Source organism: Acartia tonsa, chromosome 13 (genome assembly GCF_053477335.1).
Source record: "Acartia tonsa isolate MP-2025a chromosome 13, ASM5347733v1, whole genome shotgun sequence".
Lineage (NCBI taxonomy): Eukaryota > Metazoa > Arthropoda > Copepoda > Calanoida > Acartiidae > Acartia > Acartia tonsa.
This window is the reverse complement of record NC_137272.1, coordinates 14,661,400-14,683,765: the sequence shown is the minus strand read 5'-3', so window position 1 is coordinate 14,683,765 and position 22,366 is coordinate 14,661,400. Positions and strand designations below refer to the sequence as shown.

Sequence of the window (22,366 nt, the reverse complement as noted above, 5' to 3'; positions counted from 1 at the left end):
TAAACATGTCTGGATTTTGACCTTGAAGAATGTCGCATTTACTTTATATTAGACTGTTACCCAGGGATGGAGGGGACATTGGGCTGTTTATTGCTTAAGTTTCCAATTTTTTAGAATAGGTAATATTTTCTTAACATAAGCTTAACAACTTTGGGGAATTTTATGTAATTTTCATTGATTGTTTCTTTAAGTTGAGTGTTCAAACGTTTCAACCACTAGTTATTTGTAATCCAAGAAGGGGTAATGTAATTTTGTGGAAAATAATTGTGGATGTACTTCAATTTATGGGCCATTGTCTTATCCCTGGCTTTAACCACAAAGTTTAATAATATATGAGCTTGATTACTTCATATAGGTAATAGAGTTATTAACATATAGATAGATAGATGGGTTTTTAAAACTTTTAAATAAAATTTTTGCTATTTAACACTTCTTCCATTATTTTCTATTAAATTAGAGGCTAGGTTCTCAACAAGGTACTTTGAAAAAAGCAACATAATTTGGGCTTAAGTACAGGTATTAAAATTGGTAAAAAATTAAAAAGTTTAAAGTCCATTTAGAAGGATGATAAATAAAATGTGAAAGGGTATTTAAAAGAGGAATATGATTCAATTTCTGTCTTATTTACTTATTATCAGGGAAAAGGGAATGATATTCTGACAAACAGTTCTAAAAGAAAAATTTCCCCACAACCCAATTTCCCTTTTCCTCCCCTTCTTACCCACCCCTCCTCAATTACATGAAAAAAACAAAATATACCCCCACCATACATAAAAAGGTTTCGTGATTTTTGTAGAATTGATTGTTAGAATAGCTACCCCTGCTTATGATAAGTTCAGCTTTTGTTTTCAAATCATTTGGGGGTGATATGTTACATTTGTAATCCTCTATTCTTTAGTTTAATTGTTTTTCGCCCTTCCCTTTTGCAATTAAATTGCTTTTCTTTTCCAAGTTTTCATTTTTCCTCAATAAAAAATGTGCGTAAAGAAATACCTACCTAAAGTAATAAAAAGTTGATAAATCATTTTTCATAGATAAAGGTATTCGAATTTAGTATATACCTACAAAAGAAAAAAAAAATGAATTAAATATGGATGGGGGGGGGGGGATTGATTTTTCATTACTTAGGTTAGGTTAGGTTACATGTACCTAGTGTTTGATAGTCACGCTGGGTTAGGGCATATAAGGTACTGGTGCAGCCCCCGCAGTGTTAGGTCCCCCGCAATGGCTAGGTTTAAGAAAAAAACTACCCCCACCCCCCTTACTTCAATTTATTTAAACATTATGTGGGTTTCAGTATTCCACATGCATTTAAAAGGGAAAGACCGACAATTGGAAAAATTAGCTTGTTGCCGCTATACTTAACTTACTAAAATAACTGACTTTCTATAGGTAAACTATTTTTTATTTTCAAGTACTATTTAAAAACCAAACATGTATTGGGCCTCAAACTATGTAGTTTGAATTTGTCTTAGTATGTTATTAACTTCAAGTCATGCAATATAGGTAAGTGTATTTCTTGCCGTAAAGTACTTAATATTTTAAAGGAAATTTTCAGTTCAATGAAAAAACAAAAACTAAATCTAAAACATATGAGTATTTACTCTTGTTATATATGTTATATAACTATCAATAGGGGAGGTAATTATTTAGATATAATGTACAGACATTTTAACGTGATTTTCTTTTAGACACTTAGAACTTAACAAGGCATTTGATTATTTCAACAACAAAAAAACAGAGCTATGTTTGCAATTTTCTCAAAAAGTTGATTAGAACTAGATTATATTGTTTATTTATCTATATTTGATAGAAATCTCTTGCTGCATTAAACCAAAACAATTTTTCGGTGTTATAAAACATTTTGTTATTATTGCTTATTGACTTGGCTATCACAACTTTTTGTTGTTGTTTTTGTTTTTTTTTACTTGAAGTCTTTGCACTTTTCTATCTTGATTGTTTTTATAAAAAAGCTAAAAAAAGATAACTTAGCACAATAGGGACTTATATTAAAAATGAATTCATGTAAGATTACCTTTAAAAGAACTTTAAATATTATTAAAATTAGATGGATTGGATATGTGTTACTTTCAATTTTTAATTTTAATTTTTATTAATTCTTCATTTCATAGTTATTAGAAAACATTTGATTTGTCTAGTATTTCATTTTATTTTGCTTTGAAGAACACCTTTTTTATTACTGTATAAACTTTGTTTGACGCATAGCTGGGCCTGCAGGACAAAAAGGCCCCAACAAGTTCAACTTTTGTTTATTATATTTTTATGACGCATTTGAAGGGATAAGGTAATGGATGATAAATTGATAATCATTATCCCTTCTATAGATTTTGTTTTAAAAGTTTGGAATGAATCAATCAAAATTTTATTAGTAAAAAATTAAGATGATATTTTTACAAGTTTGGATAACAATGTAATTTCCAGTCCAATGCCCCCCCCCCCCCCCCCAACTTTTCCCTGAAGAGAAAAGTACATTTTCGTGCGTGAAGAGAAAAAAAGTAATGAAAACGCTTCATAAAAAAAAGTTTTTCCTTTTTTACCTTATATTGTTGGAAAGGCAAACGTGGTTGTATTTATTCTGTTTTGTGTAGATATTATAACTATTATTGGCGGAACGCCCCCCCAAGAGGCCTTTAGGGGCACTTAAAGAAAGGGGGGGGGGGGGGAGAGGAGTAAGTTGACCTTTTTATTTTAGTGTTAAATAGAAAAATAATTTTGGTTGTAGATATTTTTTTCAGTGGCTATTTCTTCTGAGTCAAGGTTTGAAAAAGCCTGCCATACAGAGATTGAACCTTTTTTAGTGATCTCTGCAACTTGCTTCAGTTAAGATTACCTCGTACGGGCGGGAGAACAGTCCAGGGCCTTTTCTACTTGGTGTACTGTCTAGGTACTGGTCAAACAATCCAGGAGAATTAAGGATGACTGTTGCGCACCCTTCTCTGTCCAAACACCTAAGGATATTAGGTTAAGGAACATCCAACAGACAACCAACTCTCTGTGATGCACGACCTTTGTCTGAGAAGTCCCAACTGTGCATGGTAACGAGTTGCGCCTGTTTTGGGCCAATGCATTCCCCCTACTCTAACTATTTATGTAGCGCATCTGTCATAGCAGCAGTAGGAACCATTTTTAAGGTCTTTAGTTATGACGCGGTGTCGGCCCGAGATTCGAACCTATCACCTTTCCGACGACGAGCAGATGCGCTACGTGTTGAGCTACGGTCGCGGATTCGCTCTTCAGTTACCAGGGATAAGACAATGGATGATTTACATCCCCAATGACGATGAACAATATTACCCCTTCTGTAGATAAAAATTATTTGTTTAAAGATTTGACACAACAAGTTAGGAATCAACCAATCAAAATACAATTAAAGTGACAGAGGTTATTGATCAATAGAATAAAACAATTTGGTCAAACTTTGGGTACCAGTTTCGAGTACTTTCCTCCATGTCTTCTCCCTCCCTGAGATGGGTTTTTGAAAGATGAATGCCGCGTTTCTTGATTGATTGATTGAATAGACAGAGTATACAACTATTTATTTAATTATTTCGCTTTTGTTGGTACGGCCTTTATAGAAGAAAAACATTTTATCTTCAATCCATTTTTGGCGAAATAATTAAATAAATAGTTGTATACTCAGTCTAGTCAATCAATCAATCAAGAAACGCGGCATTCATCTTTCAAAAACCCATCTCTGATGTTTAACTTAAAATTACTACAAGGTTAGATTGGTGTTGAATAAGGAAAGAGGAGAAAATCAAAGTAAACTTTAAATGTGCCCAGGGATCTAAAGGGATAAGACAATGACCGATTAATTAATATACATTATACATTCCCAATGAATGTACAAAAAATTAAATTTTCTATAGATTATAATTAGTGGTTGAAACGTTTGGACACTCAACTTAATAAACCAACCAATCAAAATTCTATAAAAGTCCACAAAGTTGATAAGCTAACGAATAAGAGTTGATAGAAAACTTTGGGGTCTAGTGTAATAAACAGCCAAATGTCCCCTCCTTCTCTGAATTGCGCCTCATTCCATTAACATTCTGCCTTTAACTCATTCTCTTCATCAGGGATAGAGAAATTGAAGATTTTCATTTTTTATCCAACGTGATATTTTATCAGATAGAGTTACGTGGAGACAAAGGTTGTGAAATTTAAGTGCTGGTTGTCTTTTTGATGTTGTTCAGTAATCAATCAATTTAAGATATGTTCTTGATACTTTAAAAGTTTTTAATATTATCAAATGTTGAAATGATACATAAATATCATTCAATTAGAGGAAAAATTATTTTTTCTTCGGGTGCTATAATCTTTTCTCTGCTCTTTCTTTATCCATTTCTTTATTAAGATTTTACTGCATTATATAAAACCTTTCCCTTTTTTCGTTGCATTAGGCTTTAATCAAAGCTACTATTCTGGTGTACATTCACTTCCGTAAAATAAGGAAATAGATAGGATAAAAAAATGCTCCACCCCTTAATTCAATTCTTAAAATTATTTTATGTAAAGTCAAAGGGCGAAGTCGTTACTTTTCCATTACATCAAAGTACATAGGTATATAAAACAAAGGGGTAGTTTCACGAAAGGCATTTTAACTTAATTTAGTGAGCCGCATATTTTTTCCTGGTTAATTGGTTAAACTACATTTATATGGCATATGTTTGAAAAAATTTCAATTTTCTACCACTTAATTTTGAAAATATCAAGACTTGAAAATCGTCTTTTTGTGATATATGCAATTTAAAAAGACGATTTTCAAGTCTAAAAACTACGTGGTAGAAAATTTCAATTCTTTCAAATATATGCCATATAAATATACCTAGTTAAACCCATTAACTAGCAAAAAATACGCAGTTCACTAAATTAAGTTCAAATGCATTTCGTGAAACTACCCCTTTGAATGTAAATTTGATCTCTTTTACTGTCAAAACCATTATAAAGCTTCTCAAATATAAATGTTTAGATTGTTATATACCTTTTCCCATCCCTCTCTAACTAAGAAATGTATTTAAAGTTTAAACAATAAAGTAAAATCTTTAAATTAGCAGACACTGTGTTTTATTTCTACTCAGTGGTGTACATTCTGTAAATTTGACCTGGCTGAGGAGGTGGGTAAAACAAATAAAAAATATGTGGTTGGGGGGGAAAATGTGAAAATTAGGAGAACTGAAAGCATTTTTTTCTCTCCAATTTTCTTAACTCCTTAGTGAAAAAAAAACTACCTAAAAGAAGAGTTTTGAAAATATTTTTCCATTTTATCCCCTTCCTTGATGGAAAAAACTAGAGGGGGGGAAAATTTGGCAGCAGGGTAAATAAATGAATCTTATGCAGAATATACACCCCTGTTTCTACTTTTTTATTCAGTGGATTGATAAAATTCCCTAATTTAAGTAGTCAACCCTATGCTACTTTTAATTCTAGATATAAAGAGAACAATCACTTAGATTTTATAACCTTTTTGCTGGAAATTCGTGTTTGATTCAAATAGATAATAAATACAGATCTAGAATAAAGATGATACACGAAATTACCCCTTTTTTACATTAAAATTATTGACTGGAAATTGAACCAACGATTCAGGATTCAAAAAAGTACCCAAAGTTTTTAAGCCAACTTGGGTTCCAGGTTAATTTACAGTCTAATGTCCCCTTCCAATCCCTCCCTGGGTTTAGGTCACTTACATCTTTTGTTTAATGCGATTGTTTATGGTTTTCAACCCGAAGTTGACTGAATTGCCTTTCATTCTTTTTTTTTATGGAAACATCTACCATAGCCAAAATATACGCCTTGTGTGCCCATCTTCTATCCTTCTCTCTTTCTCCCTCTCTTTCTCTCTCATTTCTTAACATTATTTATTCCCCATGTGTATAGCATGCCACTCAGACAGGGAGGGAACATTGCACTAGTCCCCAGTCCTCAAAGTTTTATAATATCATTATCTTATTCGTCGGTGGCTTAACAACTTTGGGGGCTTTTATTGAATTTGGATTGGTTGGTTGATTAAGTTGAGTGTTCAAGCGTTTTAACCACCAGTTTTTGTAATCTACAGAAGGGGTAATTTTGTGCCACATCATTGGGTATGTACATCAATTTATCAGTCATTGTCTTATCCCTTTAGATCCCTGAATGCCACCCATTTTCCCTATGCTTATGTTTATGTGTTGTAGCGTTTACACAAACTAGCAAAAAAATTGTTATTTTTTTCGCGTATTTCCGTAAAGTTGGGTTGTTAGTCAAATGCTCTTATTAAGTCAAAGTGTTCTTAAATTAAAACCAAATGTTATAATTAGGGTTGTGCCGGATATCTGGCCAACATTCGATATCCGGCAATTTACCGGATATCCGGCGTCAAAAATCAGCCGGATATCATGTAACCGGATAGTTTTAATATCCGGTATCCGGCGGGATATTGAAAATTACCGGATATCCGGCCCAAACCTAGTTATAATATAAAATAGTCCTTAATTAAGAACAATTTGACTTAATAAAAGCATTTGACTACAACCCAACTTTACGGAATTACTCGAAAAAATTACCTTCTTTACCAAAATGCCTAAATGTGATTTAGTTGTATTAGTAGTCTTTAATAAGACAAGCTACTTATATTAAATATATACCAAGTTGTGTTGATAAATGCCTTGGCCCAAAACAGACGTAACGTAGGTTTTCTAGACAAAGTTCGCGCAATGAAAGGGTTGGTTGTTTGTTGGTAGGTAGTAATTATGATGTTTATTTTTAAAATTGATTCAGATATACACGAAAATAAGACCTAATAGTGTTTCCATAGGTTATAAAGATTTCTGTAATAAGTTACTAGTAGAATTTTTAAAAAGAACTAATAGGATTTTTACTGACTTAAACTTTTAAAATTACCATTTTATACAATGATAAGTGCATGGGTGAATTATAACTAAACCCACAAGTTTTAACTACATAGCTATTTTATTTTATTTGCTGTTTTATTTCTATCCAAATGTATTGCAAAATTTTGCGTACTTTTCCTGCTGTGTGTGTGGAGTTCTAGTTGCAGTTACTGCAGAGTGTCAAAGTGTTCAACACCCCTCCTCCTACCACAAATTCTTACCTAATCTTATGAGTTACTAATGGTGTTTCTACATTGTGATCATTGAGACATGTTGAGAAACTAGCCAATCTAGTTAATATTAGTGAATAATGCGTTTTGTGTCTTAGTTTTCTTTCAACGTACAGAATTACAGACAATTTTCCACGAATATTAAAAAAAATACTTAAAATAAATAGTAGTTTTAATCTTATAATTTTGCATTTCAATATCAATATAGCTGTCTATAATACGATGCGATAAATATCTGTTTCAAGATAAAACTATTGTTTTTTTTATGCATTTTGTTCAGTTTTTTATTTAATATTAAACTAAAATCTGAAAATTTTACTTGAAAAGGAAAAACACTTTTTTTATTATGAAAAGTGCACAAAGTAATTTTACTTTAGAAAATTGCATAAAGAAATATGACAAATCATTATGACGCAGGCGTTAGTCTAGAGTTGAGTTCGTCTTGGGGCCATTGATTATTATACCAACAACGAAAGTAATTCGGAAAAAATCACGAAAACTATACAGGATTTTGAGCTGTCGTTGAATACATATTGAAATTAACAACCTTTTTATCTGCCCCCCCCCCCCCCCCAAATATTATTTTTAATTTATTTCACTTGTTGCTTTTGATTAGTAAAGTGGGCATTATAGGAATATTATAATTCTAAAATTCAGGGACAAGGGACCAGGACCGTCCATAATTGGGGTGCTGTTTTTTTCGGGAGTTTATTTCTTTTGAAAGGTTGGAGGTACCTTACCCTCAAAATAATGATAAAACTTTCCTGGACCTATAAGAAGCTTCACTGTAAAATAGAACTATATCGGTCCACCGGTTTAGACTCACAGACAGACGGACATCCTGTTACTTTTTTATAAGGACAAGTATTTTTTCAGATTTCCTTACATTTCCTCATATTCAATAATTTACCTTTCAAAGACTTTTAATTTTTCTTTGTTGATAACAATGTATTTTGTATGCTCAGTTGTTCCAAGCTTCCTACATTTCTCAACAGTGTTCATAACCGACTGCAGAAGGTATGGCTTTTTATTTTTAGTAGCAAAGCTACTGTATATGTTTTCATTGTCCGTCAGCCTGCAATGCTCTGATTTTCTCGGCTGCTATTCAGAATAGATGGCTATAAAATATGATTTTATGCGTAGGAGTATCCAGTTTAGAATTTACTTATTCTGTCTGTCTGTTAGTCATGCCACAAATATATAATGTATATAAATATTAAAACAAATAAACACATGTGAAAGGTTTAGTGATTTTTAATAGATTTATTCTTTTTTTTATGACCAATAAAAAATAATTACTCTATTCATAATAATATTTATCGACAACATTCCTAAAAGATTCCATGCTAAATTTATTAAATTGTTACACTTTATAAAATCTAAATCTCGATTTCAATCTTGCGTAAAAAAAATCTTAAATAAAACGCAATGTTGATCTTTAATGTTATTGTAAATATATAAATTTTTTATTGAAAGATATATTGATATTTCTATTTCATCATGTTGATTATTTAACCTTTTCTAATCAAGTTCTAGTTCTAGGTATAGGTTTCTATAATTATAAAAAACAAGAATGGTAACTTCTATGAAAGCAAAGCTCAACAAATCATAGTCAGACTAAAGACCGTTCGCAATTAAAAAGTTGTTTTAAAAATAGTTAGGGTAGTGCGGGGTTATTCCGGTCAATTTTTTGCTTCAACTTAAAAAAAACATACTTCCCAAAAACTTTTTCCGGTTTTTAAGAGTGCAAATGAAAGATATGGCAATAACGAAGAAGCCTGTCTTGGTCCCGTTAAGATCTCGCAACTAGAAGTCGGTCAAAAATCGGTTTAAAGGGCAGCGGTTGGCCTATACCGGAATAACCCCACCGGTGGGGCTATTTCGGTCAGTTGACTTTGGGGGGGTGGAACACCCCCTTAAAATATTTTTTTTTAACATTTAAACTATGAGTAGAAAGCTGAGGTCATTAGCTTTCTAACGGTACTAGTCGCATGCAGATCAGACAATTTTTTGACAACATTTTCCCCATTTTAAAAAAGTCGGTAAAATCGCAAAAAAAACATCATTTTTTTTCATGCAAACTTTTTTAAAAAAAATCATACTTTTTATTATATGATTATGTTTTTTAAGCTTTATACATAAATTAGAGGCAATTTCTGATTTGCAGGTCTTGGAATTTCCTGAAAAAAGTGATTTTTTCCCCAAAAATTTTTAATTTTAAAAATCCTGCCAGTTTTGACAGCAGTTTTTGATACATTTTTTCTTGTCTCAAATTGGCTAGGATTGACCTACAAGGGTGGTTAAGGTGTCTAAAGATGCAAAATTACATGCCTGACAAATATCTCGAAATGATATGGGGTCTAACTCTAATATTTCAACACATTTTATGCAACAGGAATTTTGAAAATACAAAATCTTAAATATGTACTATAAATCTTGGAGATAGAACCCATATCCTGGGGAGTTTTTGTTAGGACATGCAAAGAGCTTTCTATAGACACCAAACACCTCTCTAGCTTAATCCTAGCCGATTTGACATAAAAAATCCAAACCGCGCAAAAATCGCGAACACCCTCTTATACGAAAAAGATGCAAGGGTTTCATATGGAATTTTAAATCTTCTAGCGGTCTTTCTAAAAGACATACCCCTTCTTACATGAGCCAATGCAGCTGATACATCTTCAGGCAAATATTTAAGGCGTTCCTTTGGGTGATATACTCTTCCCATTACTATAAAAATGTGTCTGAAAAATTTTAAATGTCTTTACAAATTGAAAAGCTTAGGCAACAAAACATGACATAATAAAAGCAGTAAAATGACTAATAATGTACATCTAACAACAGGCAAGGGAATGTTAAAGCCTTGGTCATGCATTTAGGTTGTTTATGCTTCCAGGTCACCTTAAATAAACATTAGGGTATTATACAGTTATAAATACAGTAATAAAAAAAAGTAAAAAAAGTGACCGGAATAGACCATTTTTAGACGAAAAAAAAATTATGAAAAAATCAAGTTAGAACAACGCCTCCAATTGCAAACGATAAATAAATGCCATATCTTTCATTTTACAAAAACCCGGAGGTCGCTAGGACTTACCATTTTTTCACAATTTTAGGTTGAACATGGCCTATTTTGAAATTTTTTTTTTGCAAATTTTTTGCAACTTTTTGAGGGCAAAAAAATCATAGAAGGAGTGATCTGACAAAAAATTGCTGAAGTAAGAAATGAAAGTATAGGCAATAAACTACAACTTAGCTTTTCTGAAGATCTCTCGCAAACGTTTAGAACACCGTTAAAAAACGGTTTTAAAAAAGTTGGTCGTTTGACCGGAATTGTACCCCCTGACCGCATTAACCCCGCACTACCCTATTATTTGTAACTATTCCATACTTTAAAAAAATGTAGAATGCTTAATATTTTTCCTGACTTTAAATATCAAGTCAAGTTTATTTATATTGAAGTAGAACGTTGCAGTCTGTCAGTCTTTTTGTTCGTCCGGAAAAAGTTGATCTCGTAAATCGCTGGACCGTTTGGGCTCTTCTTTGAATGTACCTACAGACTAACTTTTCTTAATGTAAGAAAGCCTCGCTTTTATTAATAACTACATAAGTCACGTTATGCAAAGGATAAAATGTATATTAATTAGAAATAGTACATAACGACAGGGAGGGAGGGGATATTGGGCTGTTTATTACACTAGTCCCCAAAGTTTTATAATAACGTTTTCTTATTCGTTTGCTTAACAACTTTGGGGACTTTTATTGAATTCTTATTTGTGGGTTTATTAGGTTGAGTGTCTAAACTTTTCGAACACTATTTGCAATCTAAAGAAGGGGTAATTTGGTGTAGTGTAGTAGCGTACTTATCCCTTTAGATACTTGACATAACGAAGTTTAAAACGTAATAGTAAGGTAACTAGAATTCACAAAGATCTCTGAAACCGCTGGTTCGATTTGGGGTATGGTAAATTAGTTATTTATATTATCGTATTATAGACAGCTTTCCGCGGATATAAAAAATGTTAAAAGATCAAAACCAGTTTTGTTAGCCCCGAGGGGCCGAAAGCCTGGGCTAACAAAACTTGTATTAATGATATAATTTTTATTTTAATATTCGTGGAGAATTGTCTTTGATTCACTTTTGCTAATGAACATTTATATTTAGATTGGATCCTTGAAGCAGTGAAACACAGCTTTTTAAAGAAGAGTGAAATCCATTTTTCACATCTGGAAGATTTTTCCAAGAAATATTGATAGATTTTCTCAAATCTACAATTTCAAGACTGGTGAAAACTGAAAACAATTAACAAACCACGATCAAAAAGACTGCTATAAACAATAAACATCTCAAGTCAACTTCCATAAGCAACCATTGCTAGTCAGTTTATCATGTAAGAACTCAATCCTGTCTGGTTTTGGCAGCTGTTCTGCAAGTTTTATTGTACAAATTAACAGGTAAAATATTCTATTATGCACCACCTAGGTATAAATTACCTCTGAATTTTAGGAAAAATTAATTAATGAGTACCTAATCCTTGAAAGGTCTATTTACCCTAAATTGAACAAAAAGTTGGAAAAGTAACGGCTAACGGCTGGCGGCTTGACTACTGTGTAATAAATGATGGATTTGCTCTGAAAATAGCCACAAAAAAAACGGCTAAGCCGCCAGCCGTTTCTTTCCCAAATTCAAGGGAAAAAAGACCTTCCAAGAATTACTCGTGCCAAGTTACATAACGAAATTCGAATTCTAAGTGACATTTACGCATTGATTACGAAAGATGGTTGCATTAACCCCTCCCCCCCCCCCCTAAATCAGGGTTAGTGTCATGCATCAATAAAGATATCTAAATGAAACATATCTAAATATATTATGGATGCTCATTGGTACACGGAATCCTGTTGTATTTCCTCATTAGCATTACGGACAGACAGACAGGCAGACAAAGTGAAAAAAATTAGTATCATGTTATGTTTGTCATTAAAAATTCCAAAAAGTAAAAAAACGAGATAAAATCTTAAAATGAAAATATCCCATTAGGTTTAACTTTCTTAAATGAAATTTTATATTTTTACTTAATGTAGGTTTTATAACAAAAGCAAATATGTTTCAAAATAAATTCATTAAACTTGCTGATTAATCAGGGATTTTAAGGGATAAGACAACGCAGGATAATTTAATATACATCCACTTTACTCTTTCTGAAGATTCTGTTAATTATTGGTTGAAAAGTCTGGACACTTCTAGTTTTGAAGCAACCAATGATACTCATTATAAGTACCCAAAGTTTTAAACCAAGGAATAAGATAATGATGATAAAAGTTTGGGTAGCATCAGTGTAAGTTACATTTCAGTTTCCCATCCCTTCCTCCCTGTGATTATTGCAATACTAAGAGGGGGGGGGGGGGTTAATGCACCCATCTCGTAATCAATGATTAAATGGCACTTAGAATTCGAATTTCGATCTGAAATTTTGCATGAGTAATCCTTGGTAGGTCTATTTTCCCTAAATCAAACAAAAAGTTGGAAAAGTAACGACTAACGATTGGCTTAGCCGTTCTGTCATTTTTAGGCTATCTTAAGAGCAAATTAGTCACGAAACCTATCTCCACATAATACTTTTTGTCGCTCAAAAACATTATCAAACGGTTCTAGCTGGTAGCTGTTGGTACTAGAAATTTTAAAAAATGGTTATTGCTGTCATTTAACATGAATTAAACCAAAAATATGTTTTAAAAAGTTGACTCCTATGTAATTAATGATGAGTTTGCCGAAAATAGGAAAAAAACGTCTAAACGGCTGAGCCGTAGCCGTTACTTTTCCAACTTTTTTTTCGATTTAGGGAAAATTACTCATGAAAAATTTCAGATCGAAATTCGAATTCTAAGTGCCGATTAATCATTGATTGCGAGATGGTTGCATTAACCCCACCCCCTTAAGGAAAGTGTACCTCCTGTTCTTAATAATTGTTATATAAATACCATTAATTAGGTACCTAGTATAAAGTATTCATATGAATTTCATAACCTATTGCTGTACAAATCAAAACCCAATCGTAAATTAATTGCACGTTTTGAGCTATTAAAGGATTATGCAAAAAACCTATTGGGTCTCAAAATACCATTAATTAGACTTTGCATAAGTCAAATCTAGAAATGCAGCCAGATTTTTTAATGTTGGTTAACAATATCATAGGTACGTTTCGCCGTTGAAAATAGATTAAAATGTCCTTGTTGAAATTCAAATTTGTAACTTGCAAGACCCGTGTACTAGCAAATCTGTAATTTAAGATTTAATTAAAAAAGGTAACTATGCACAAATGATAGCAAGTAACCATGTCACCTTACAGAGAGGGAGGGCTGGTGTGACACTTTTAGAAACCAAACAGGGGTGTATATTCTGCACAAGATTTTTTTTTCCCCCTGCTACAAACTTTTTTATTTTTTCCCCCCCCCTAGTTTTTTCTCACCAAGTAGGGGGGGAAATGGAAAAATATTTAAAGAACTCTATATTTTATTTATTTTATTCCTCCTACCACCCATTTTTATAGTTTTTTTTTTCACCAAGGCGGGGGGGAAATGGAAAAAATGTTTTCAGTTTTCTTAATTTTTACATTTTTTCCCCTTCAACCACTTATTTTTTATTTCCCCCCCCCCCCCCTGAGCAGGGGATCCCTTGTAGAATAAACACCCCTGAAACCAAAACTAAAAGTCATAGGAACTCAACTTAAAAATAGAGTTACACCAGTGGATTTTGGCATGGCTGTAGCTATTAAGAGGTATTTTGTGGGCGATTTCTCTATTGAGTTTAGTGGCACCCTCCCCCAAAATACTCCCAGGACATATGAGAAGCTACACTTTAAGGGAGAAACATATCGGTTTAGCGGTTAGCTAAACCTTTCGGTACATATAGACAGATAGAAAGACATCCTGTTACTTTTTTTATAAGGATAAACCTAGAATACAGATAAAATAAAGCATGAAACCTAAAATAAATTGCTCTAGTTCGTGCATAGTCCCTTTAAAGCTTATTATAGTGAGTTCATTAGATATGAATTTAATACTGTGTAGGTGTATACCAAATTATTTGCATGTAAAATATCTTATATACAAGATATTCATTTGCATTTACTTATATAACTTAATTTTTTGCAGTTATCAAAGAGGAAATCTCCTAATTTTTTTTTTTTTATTTATTTACTAGTAGCTTCGCCTCTTGGTAGTTACTTTAGGCATTGCCAAAAAGGGGGGTGGGATACCCTTAATCTCATTTATTAAATGTCCTTTAAAAAATAGGGTAAAATTTTCTAACCATACCTCAAATGGGGGAGTAGTATTGCCTCCCCCCCTCCACTCTTAGCTTGGACCAATGAAAATTTCCCTGTAAATTGTGGAACGATTGGTTCAGCCATTTACTAGATCTTAATAAAAAATACAGACCAGACATTCTGTTACCCTAGGAAAACAATTCTTTTCACATTTTACTAATAAAACATGTTTAATTGTCACAGAAATCATTTATCTAAAATGTATACCTAATGCTTTTTAGTTAATGTTTAGAAGCATATAAAAAGTGGCCAAAAGATTTTGCGATTAGAATATTAATATGTAGATAATATGTTTACAAAATTGACAACAACAATTTGTGTAAGAATATTGTCAATCATATTTTAATAGTATCACAAAGACATGCTTAAATAAAATACGAAATATTTAATATGCAATATTGCGTCATATATATATTTATTTAATGCTTATGTACTTCTAAAATTTACATGCTTCTTATAATAGAATATCTAATAAAAATAAGATAAAAAATTCTTATAAACACATTAGGTACCTAGTACATTTTTATCTGCCCTCCAAAAAATTAGTCTAGATTTATTTAGCTTCTTTGCTTTCCTTATTCGTGTAAAAGAGCTGTTTTTAAAGGAAAGACCATATCCCTACTAGTTTCCTTCATAATTTTTATTTACCTAGCCCAAAATTACTTTTATATTTAGTTAGAATATTGGCGGCGGTTGAAATGCAGTTTCACAAGCGTTTACGCTTCTAGCACAAAGGGACTTTACCTGTAATAGATATAAAAAAAATCACCGTAAGTTTTCCCAGAAAAGCTTTCACAGTCTCCGAGATCTTTATGTAAAAAAAAGATAGCTTTTGTTATTATTGCTTAATAGAAAATCACGAAACCTTTGTAGTGATTATATTTGTCTTTATAAGAATCATGACCGAAAGACCAGTAAGTTGTATAATTATACTAAAAGCTCTTTAAAAGTGTATTCACCAAATCCATTTGTAATAGCAGCCAAGAAAATCACTTCTTTCCCATAGCATTGCGGACGTACGGATGGTGTACAAACAATGTAAATTTTAGCTTCGCTACTAAAATTTATCTGCTTGTGTACCTAATAACTGTAGGTATCCGTATTTTAGTATTGTAAGATGGCTCAGTTGGACAACATTGGAATGGGAATAGATATCCGGCCATATGTTTGTGGGTAAGTAAATATTAGGTTCTGCACTGGTTAGACTAAGCAAAACTTTGTAGAATTTCATCCAAGTAGTTTTAGAATAGTTAAGCTTTCTGTCTAAAAGCTACGGTATAGCAAGTGTAGATAACAATCTCTTGATTTTACCATCTGTAACACAGCGCAGTAACAAACCGACTATAATAAACCATAAAAGTTTGCCTCTAACAGTAGGGTTTTATGGGGCCTTCGCCACATGGTGCGCTGGGGGTTTCCCCAACCCTTTACTTGTTTTTTATTTACAAAAATAAAAATTATATTTTAGGGGGGAATGGGGGTGTCCAACTCCAGGTAAATATTTCGGTAAACATTGTACCCCCTTCAGTATAAAATGACAAAAATTATAAGATTCTTTTGATAATAAGAAGACCTTTTTGACTGAAAATTTGAAATGTTTGATATTATTTCAGAGGCCTGGCTGCAATGTTTGCCGAATCCTGTACATTTCCAATGGATACGGCTAAAACAAGATTACAATTACAGGTATTGGATAATGGAAAGAAAAAGAAGATACAGAGGGTCTAACCCTGTGGAGCAATCCTTATTATTTACCTAACCTATCAAAATCTACTGTTTAAACACGGTGAAACCCGCTACTTCGTTTTTTTTCAAGTTCCTACATATCTAAACAGAGATAGGTTAGTGGTAAATAATTTGAACTTTTAGCAATTGAATTTTAAAAGGTGCAACGTGCAGTTTTTAGGCTATTTTCAAGGCAAATCATCACAAAACCTATCTCCACATAATACTTTTTGCTGTTCCAAAACGTTTTCAAACGGTTCATTTACACATTGATTACGAGATGGTTGCATTACCCCCCCCCCCCCCTTTATCCATATTACATAATATAATTTCGTGTATTAATAATTTAATTTTTGTAGGGTAACCAAGTAAAGTACCGTGGTGCTTTCCACACAATATTTACAGGTAGAACAATTTTCCATTTATACAAATCATAATTTGGCGGGTTTTTTTTTCAAAAGAGCTAGTCGAGAACAGCATATCCCCTATCTCATTTTGAAATTAATTGACAATAAAGGGGGGAGGGGCTCTTGTTTGTTTCCCTTAAGTTGGGTTAGGTTATGTTGGGTTCTGGGCAGGGATTAGGTATAGGAATATGAACTACAACGTCCCCCCATTCCCATTATTTTTAATTTATTTTGAATAAAATGATAGGGGTAGGTTTCACTTCTCGCATGGCAATATTTGGACATAGATTCGTTTTAATCCATTATCTTTTACTATGATTCTTTTATTTTTAAATCCTATTATATAAAGTGATAACCTTTTTTGTCTGTAGCGAAGGATCTCGCCAACCGCTTACCCGATATGGTTCTTCTTTACTGTGAAGCTTATAGGTCCAGGGAAGGTTTTTAATTATTTTGTGGGAGGGTATCTCCAAATATAAAAACCCTCCCACCTTAAAAGTGTCTCTAGAGGCTACTAGGGGCGTGGCCGCTAGTTTTAAAAAGAGTAGAAGAATTAAAAATATTTCCTTCAGGTACCATGATCTTATTTTAATATTATTAAATTGTTAATTTTCAGTGTTCCGTGATGAAGGAATGGCTAGTCTCTACAAAGGACTATGTCCTGCTTTATTAAGACAGGTACACATAAATAGAAGTTTGGTGGGGGGAGCTGCAAGTCAACCCTCCAATTTTAATTTTTGTTTTAATAAGAGTGACATTTTTTTGAAGTGCGATTTCTTTTAAACATTGGGACTACCCTCCCCTGAAATAGTTATAAACCTTCTCTGTACTAATGAAAAGTTTTACTGTAAAGGAGAACCATATCGATTCAGCGGTTAGAGAGATCTTTCACTACACACACATATACAGAAAGAGATCACCCTGTTACTTTTATATAAGATAATCAAAATTGTTATTAATGTCAGGGATCTAAAGGGATAAAACAATGGCCAATAAATGATGTACATCCCTAGGTAATGATGATGTACAAAATTACTCCTTTTGTAGTTTACAATTAGTGGTTGAAACGTAAAGCACTCAAATTATTGAACTAACCAATAAGAATTCACTTAAGTTTCCAAAGTTGTTAAGCCAACAAATATAAGGATAATATGTTACAGGCTGTTTACGGAACTATAAAGTACGGGTTATATTACTCCGCCAAAGATGCATATTTCTCAATGAATCCAAAGAAAAGAGAATCCAACCTGGTAAACCTTCTCTGCGCAGTGTTTGCAGGTAAAAATAAAATATAAAAAAAAACAATTGAGCTAAAGGGGTTGTTTCACGAAATGCATTTGAACTTAATTTAGTGAACCGCATATTTTTTCCTGGTTAGTTGGTTAAACTGCATTTATATGGCATATAATTGAAATTCTTTCAAATATATGCCATATAGTTAAAGTTTAACCCATTAACTAGCAAAAAATATGCGGTTCACTAAATTAAGTTCAAATGCATTTCGTGAAACTATCCCTTTTTATTAAAAAAGTGGGCATCTTTTAATGAGTTGTATAAAAAAAATCCTTACTGCTTCACTGGACCTTTATGGCTCTTTTAGACAGTTTTTAACTTCTCTACGAATTTTAAAAAATCAATACTTTTTCATCATATTATTATGGCCTCCAGAACTTCTTAAAATATTGGCCTCCGAAACGTTTTTCTGTCTGTCATTTACATAAAGCACTGCAAAATTTAGCATATCTTAGCCTATTTTAATTAGAAAATAATTTTGCAGATGTGTTTTTTCCTACGAAGTTGTAGGATGTAAGTTTGACTGTCTGTATGAAATAGTTCTTTGTTTATTTTCATCGGATTTTGATAAGATTTAGGTAATAAATTTTGGGGACCGAAAATACTAAAATATGCCTTTACGATTACATGCCAATTTCAAAAGACATAAGTTTTTATCAAACTAATCTTGTTAAGTATGAAATTTTATTATTGTTTTTTTTACTTAGGGAGTGTCTCAAGTGCAATAGCAACCCCAACTGATGTTGTTAAGGTAAACCAACTTTTTTTAAAGTGTGTTATGATTCAGGGACAGACGGATATCTTTTCAATTTAAACTTTTATTTGTTTTTAACATTTTGGTTATTGATCAGGGTGGGAGGGGACATTGGACTGTAAATTACACTGTTACCCAAAGTTTTATAATAATATTATCCAAATCATTGGCTAAAAAACTTTTGGTACTTTTATTGAATTGTAATTTTTCATTTTCAAATTAGTAGTTGTACAATTTTGTTATCCAACATTATAATCAAAAGAAGGGGTAATTTTGTTTATCACCAATGTATATAAGAATGTATATCAATTTATCGTCCATTGTCTTATCTCTTATTTTCTTCCTGGTTATTAATTCTATAAGTTATTTGACAAATATTTCATTTACATAAGAATTAAAACTTAAAACTCTATTCCCAGATTTTATTTTTCTCGTCGCCCTTTCTTTGGTTTGGCATTTTAATCAATTTTAAAAAGCCCATTTTCACAGGTTTTTTTTAAGTTAAAAATATCTTTCATTAACATATTACATATCCGTGTATTTATTAGTTTTAATCTAATAGGTTTTTTTAAAAATAATGCTAATCCATTTTTTTCCTATTATTGTAAAAGAAACGAATAAAAGTTTAACATAAAAAGGTATCCTAAACCCTGTTTTCAATATTTATAATTAGATGAATGTTTTGTAGATTTGTTATCACATATTAAGCTTTAAAATTAATCTTTGTGTGTGTGTTTTTCCCAAAAATTAATATTTTTAAAATTCCCCAATTTGTCTTTTTGGCGCAATTATTTTGCAAAACATTTTAAAAATCTGTTAAAAAAACTAGTTAGATCCACATATTGTAAAATAAAGTAAAATTATAAAGTAACACAAAATTGTTAATTCGCCCAACTTTTCAGGGTAACCACCATTAAGTCCCAAATATTTTCAAGTTTTCCGATTTTTGGAGATGGGTTTTTAAAAGTGTGATCATACAATCTAGCAGAAATACACTGGGGTCTAAAAAGCATAGGTATTTCTTAAAAGGCGGTCACGTTGGAAGCGTTCTCAAAATATTATAAGCCACCAAATAGTAGCTTAAGCCTTTTTCTTTTTGCTCCGCTTTTGTTAAAGAGAATAGCGGTTAACTTAAATGACCAAACAAAATCCCTATTTTACTTTGGGTAAGGGGGGGGGGGGAGTAGAGATAATAACTGAATTATCACTTCTGAATGATTAAGCAAATCCTAAGTTTACTGCATCACAAATAAAAACTTCTATTTTTCGCAATTTTTAGGAGGCAGAGTAGCACTGCACAAGTGTTCTTACCCTTTTTCTATTATCATCTTAAAACCTTTTAGACATTTTTAGTGTGTTTTATTTCAGTCATTTTATTGGTGGGAAAAATTAACTTTCTTTTACCTCTCCCAAACATTTTCTGCTATTTTGTATGAACACTTAAAGTAAAGGACAGGGATTTGGCACTTGAAGAAAACCAGTTTGTCTTCAACTTTTCTGCCAGTAAAAAAAACTTTCTTGATTTGATAATGTAAAAAGATGCAGAATATATTTTTTATGATAACGAATTTTTTGCGATTTCCCTCTAAGGGCCTTGTATATTGGTTACTGGGAAGCTCGCAGAGCATTGCACCGCAGTTATTGGTCCCTCCCAGGGGTTAGGCATAGAAATAAACTACCTCCTTTTTTAAAATAGGGGGTGGGGGATTCTGTGTTTAATAGATTAGAGTAAAAAACTAAAGAGAGAAAGGGTTAAATAACTGTATCTACCTATCGCAACCATCTTGTGCAACCTTCCTATTGGGTAATTGAAAATCAACCAATGGTGTCGCTTATATTAACAAAGTCAAGTAGCAGAAAATAATTTAGAAGCAGACGAAAAGGTCTTTGAAAATGAAGGGAGGTAGTTGTCTGTACTTACATCTATACTATAGATCTGTTTTAAGGGAAAGAGCCGATTTTTTAAATTAAGATTACAGATATATGTTTTCTTCAGCTGCCAACTTCCCTCGACCCCCTTAATCTTTTTTCTGGGGTGGTTGCCCTGTTTTTCTTGTTTGTGTAGTCTAACCCTCACTTCTTCTCAAGAACAGCTGCTGCCACCTGCGTAGTACGTTGTTCTTGGTCAGGTAACCAATTACTGGATATCTATCTATCTATCAGATTATCTATTTAAATATAAACAACATATCTGCCTAGGTATCTTTTTTATCTACTTACTTAATAATATTTTAGAATTAATAATGAACATTTTGTATGTTTTTTTTGTTATTAATCCTTTCGTTTTTTAATATTTTTTTGTAAGTTTTTTTTCTGTTAGGCTATTTGTAAATAAAAACCATTCTATATATAAACCACGCAACCTTACATTTTTTTCTATTGAAATTATATTGTAAATGCATTTATACATACATATTCATTAAACTGTAAATTATATTACTTAAAATTAGGTTAGGTTATATTGGGCACTGAAAAAAGCCCACTTGGGTTATGTAATATGTATAGGGGGGGGGGGGGGGGGTGTCAGTGTTCGATAGGCATTTTGAGATTATCGTAATAAGCTTTTCAACTAAAAAAAAGGGATTATATTAAAGTGTATTAGAGTATTATAATAAAATAGTATGGAATATTTTTTTAAACATAAAATACCTAATCATAACTTAATTAGACTAAGAGGTACTTTAGTAGAGGATACTTTCTTTCCCTTAATTAAATATTTTGTTTTAATACGAAATCAATTTACGTACTTTCAATGTACAACAAGGATAACAACATCCATAAAAAAGTACTCTTAAAATATTTAAAGGGACAAACGAACATTAATAAATATAGAGTAACTTGGAAATCTGTAGTGAATCAAATCTGGATTGATTTACAAAAGATACTCACTACCACATATTTTAAATTGTATATATAGAAATGCTATGCTTATATAATTGTGTCTGATCGTCTTAAGAATCAATAATTAAAATATAAAAAAAGAACATTAATCTGTTATTTATACTATCTAACGAAAATGGACGTACTTAAGTACAGAACATTAAAAAGAATAGCTTCTCTGTTAACGAGAATCGAAGAAAAAAATAGATTCTTCCCAATTAGAGATTTTAAAGAATTCAGATATTGTATCCAATTCTTTTGTTTTTTCCCTTGTTTTTTTTATCAAGGAAACTTATGTTTTAAAGTAGAGCAGGAAAATAAAAGTAGAACAGTAAACTATGAAACAGTATAAAGACACATAGTAAATATAATGTATGACAACGCCTCTCCAGAGGCCTTTAGGGGCACTTGAGAGAATGTTGGGGGGTGGGGCAGTTGCGGGTTTAAGCACACCCTCCCCCCAAAAATATTAAAAACCTTCCCTTGACATATAAAAAGATTCACTGTAAAGGAGAACCATATTGGTCCAGTGGTTAGCGAGACCCATCGGTACAAACACACAGATACAAAGACAGACAGACACCATGCTACTTTTTTTTATGGATTTTGCTTATTTAAGTACTGAAGGTACATACATCATCTAAAAAATTGACTAAAACATCACATTTGACAATTTAAACCTTTGAAAATCCAATTATTTTTTATCCTTTTACATTTTAATCATCCTTTTTATTTTGAAACTAACGCGTGTGCCCCTAGCATCTAGGGGCACCGCATTCAAAAAACGGTATAACAGGGGCAGAAGAGCTTAAATCTAAAAAATAGCCTAAAACTATTCCGGGAGCTATTTAAACAGGAG

At 32.1% G+C, this 22,366-nt stretch overlaps 1 protein-coding gene across 5 annotated transcripts in view; it reads left to right on the top strand.

The window, feature by feature from the left end:
* Positions 1 to 22,366, top strand: part of LOC145304064 (brain mitochondrial carrier protein 1-like) — a 41,248-nt gene that overhangs the window by 1,757 nt on the left and 17,125 nt on the right. For all 5 annotated transcript variants that reach the window (XR_013873967.1, XM_080145822.1, XM_080145823.1 and 2 more), the window contains exons 4-11: positions 8,089 to 8,140; positions 11,289 to 11,578; positions 15,557 to 15,621; positions 16,062 to 16,134; positions 16,533 to 16,578; positions 17,197 to 17,258; positions 17,741 to 17,858; positions 18,581 to 18,624. Coding sequence is in view for 4 of the 5 variants with exons in the window: in XM_080145822.1 (XP_080001948.1) it covers positions 15,566 to 15,621; positions 16,062 to 16,134; positions 16,533 to 16,578; positions 17,197 to 17,258; positions 17,741 to 17,858; positions 18,581 to 18,624 (399 nt within the window). In the remaining variant the exon portion in view is untranslated. The remainder of the gene's footprint in view (positions 1 to 8,088; positions 8,141 to 11,288; positions 11,579 to 15,556; positions 15,622 to 16,061; positions 16,135 to 16,532; positions 16,579 to 17,196; positions 17,259 to 17,740; positions 17,859 to 18,580; positions 18,625 to 22,366) is intronic.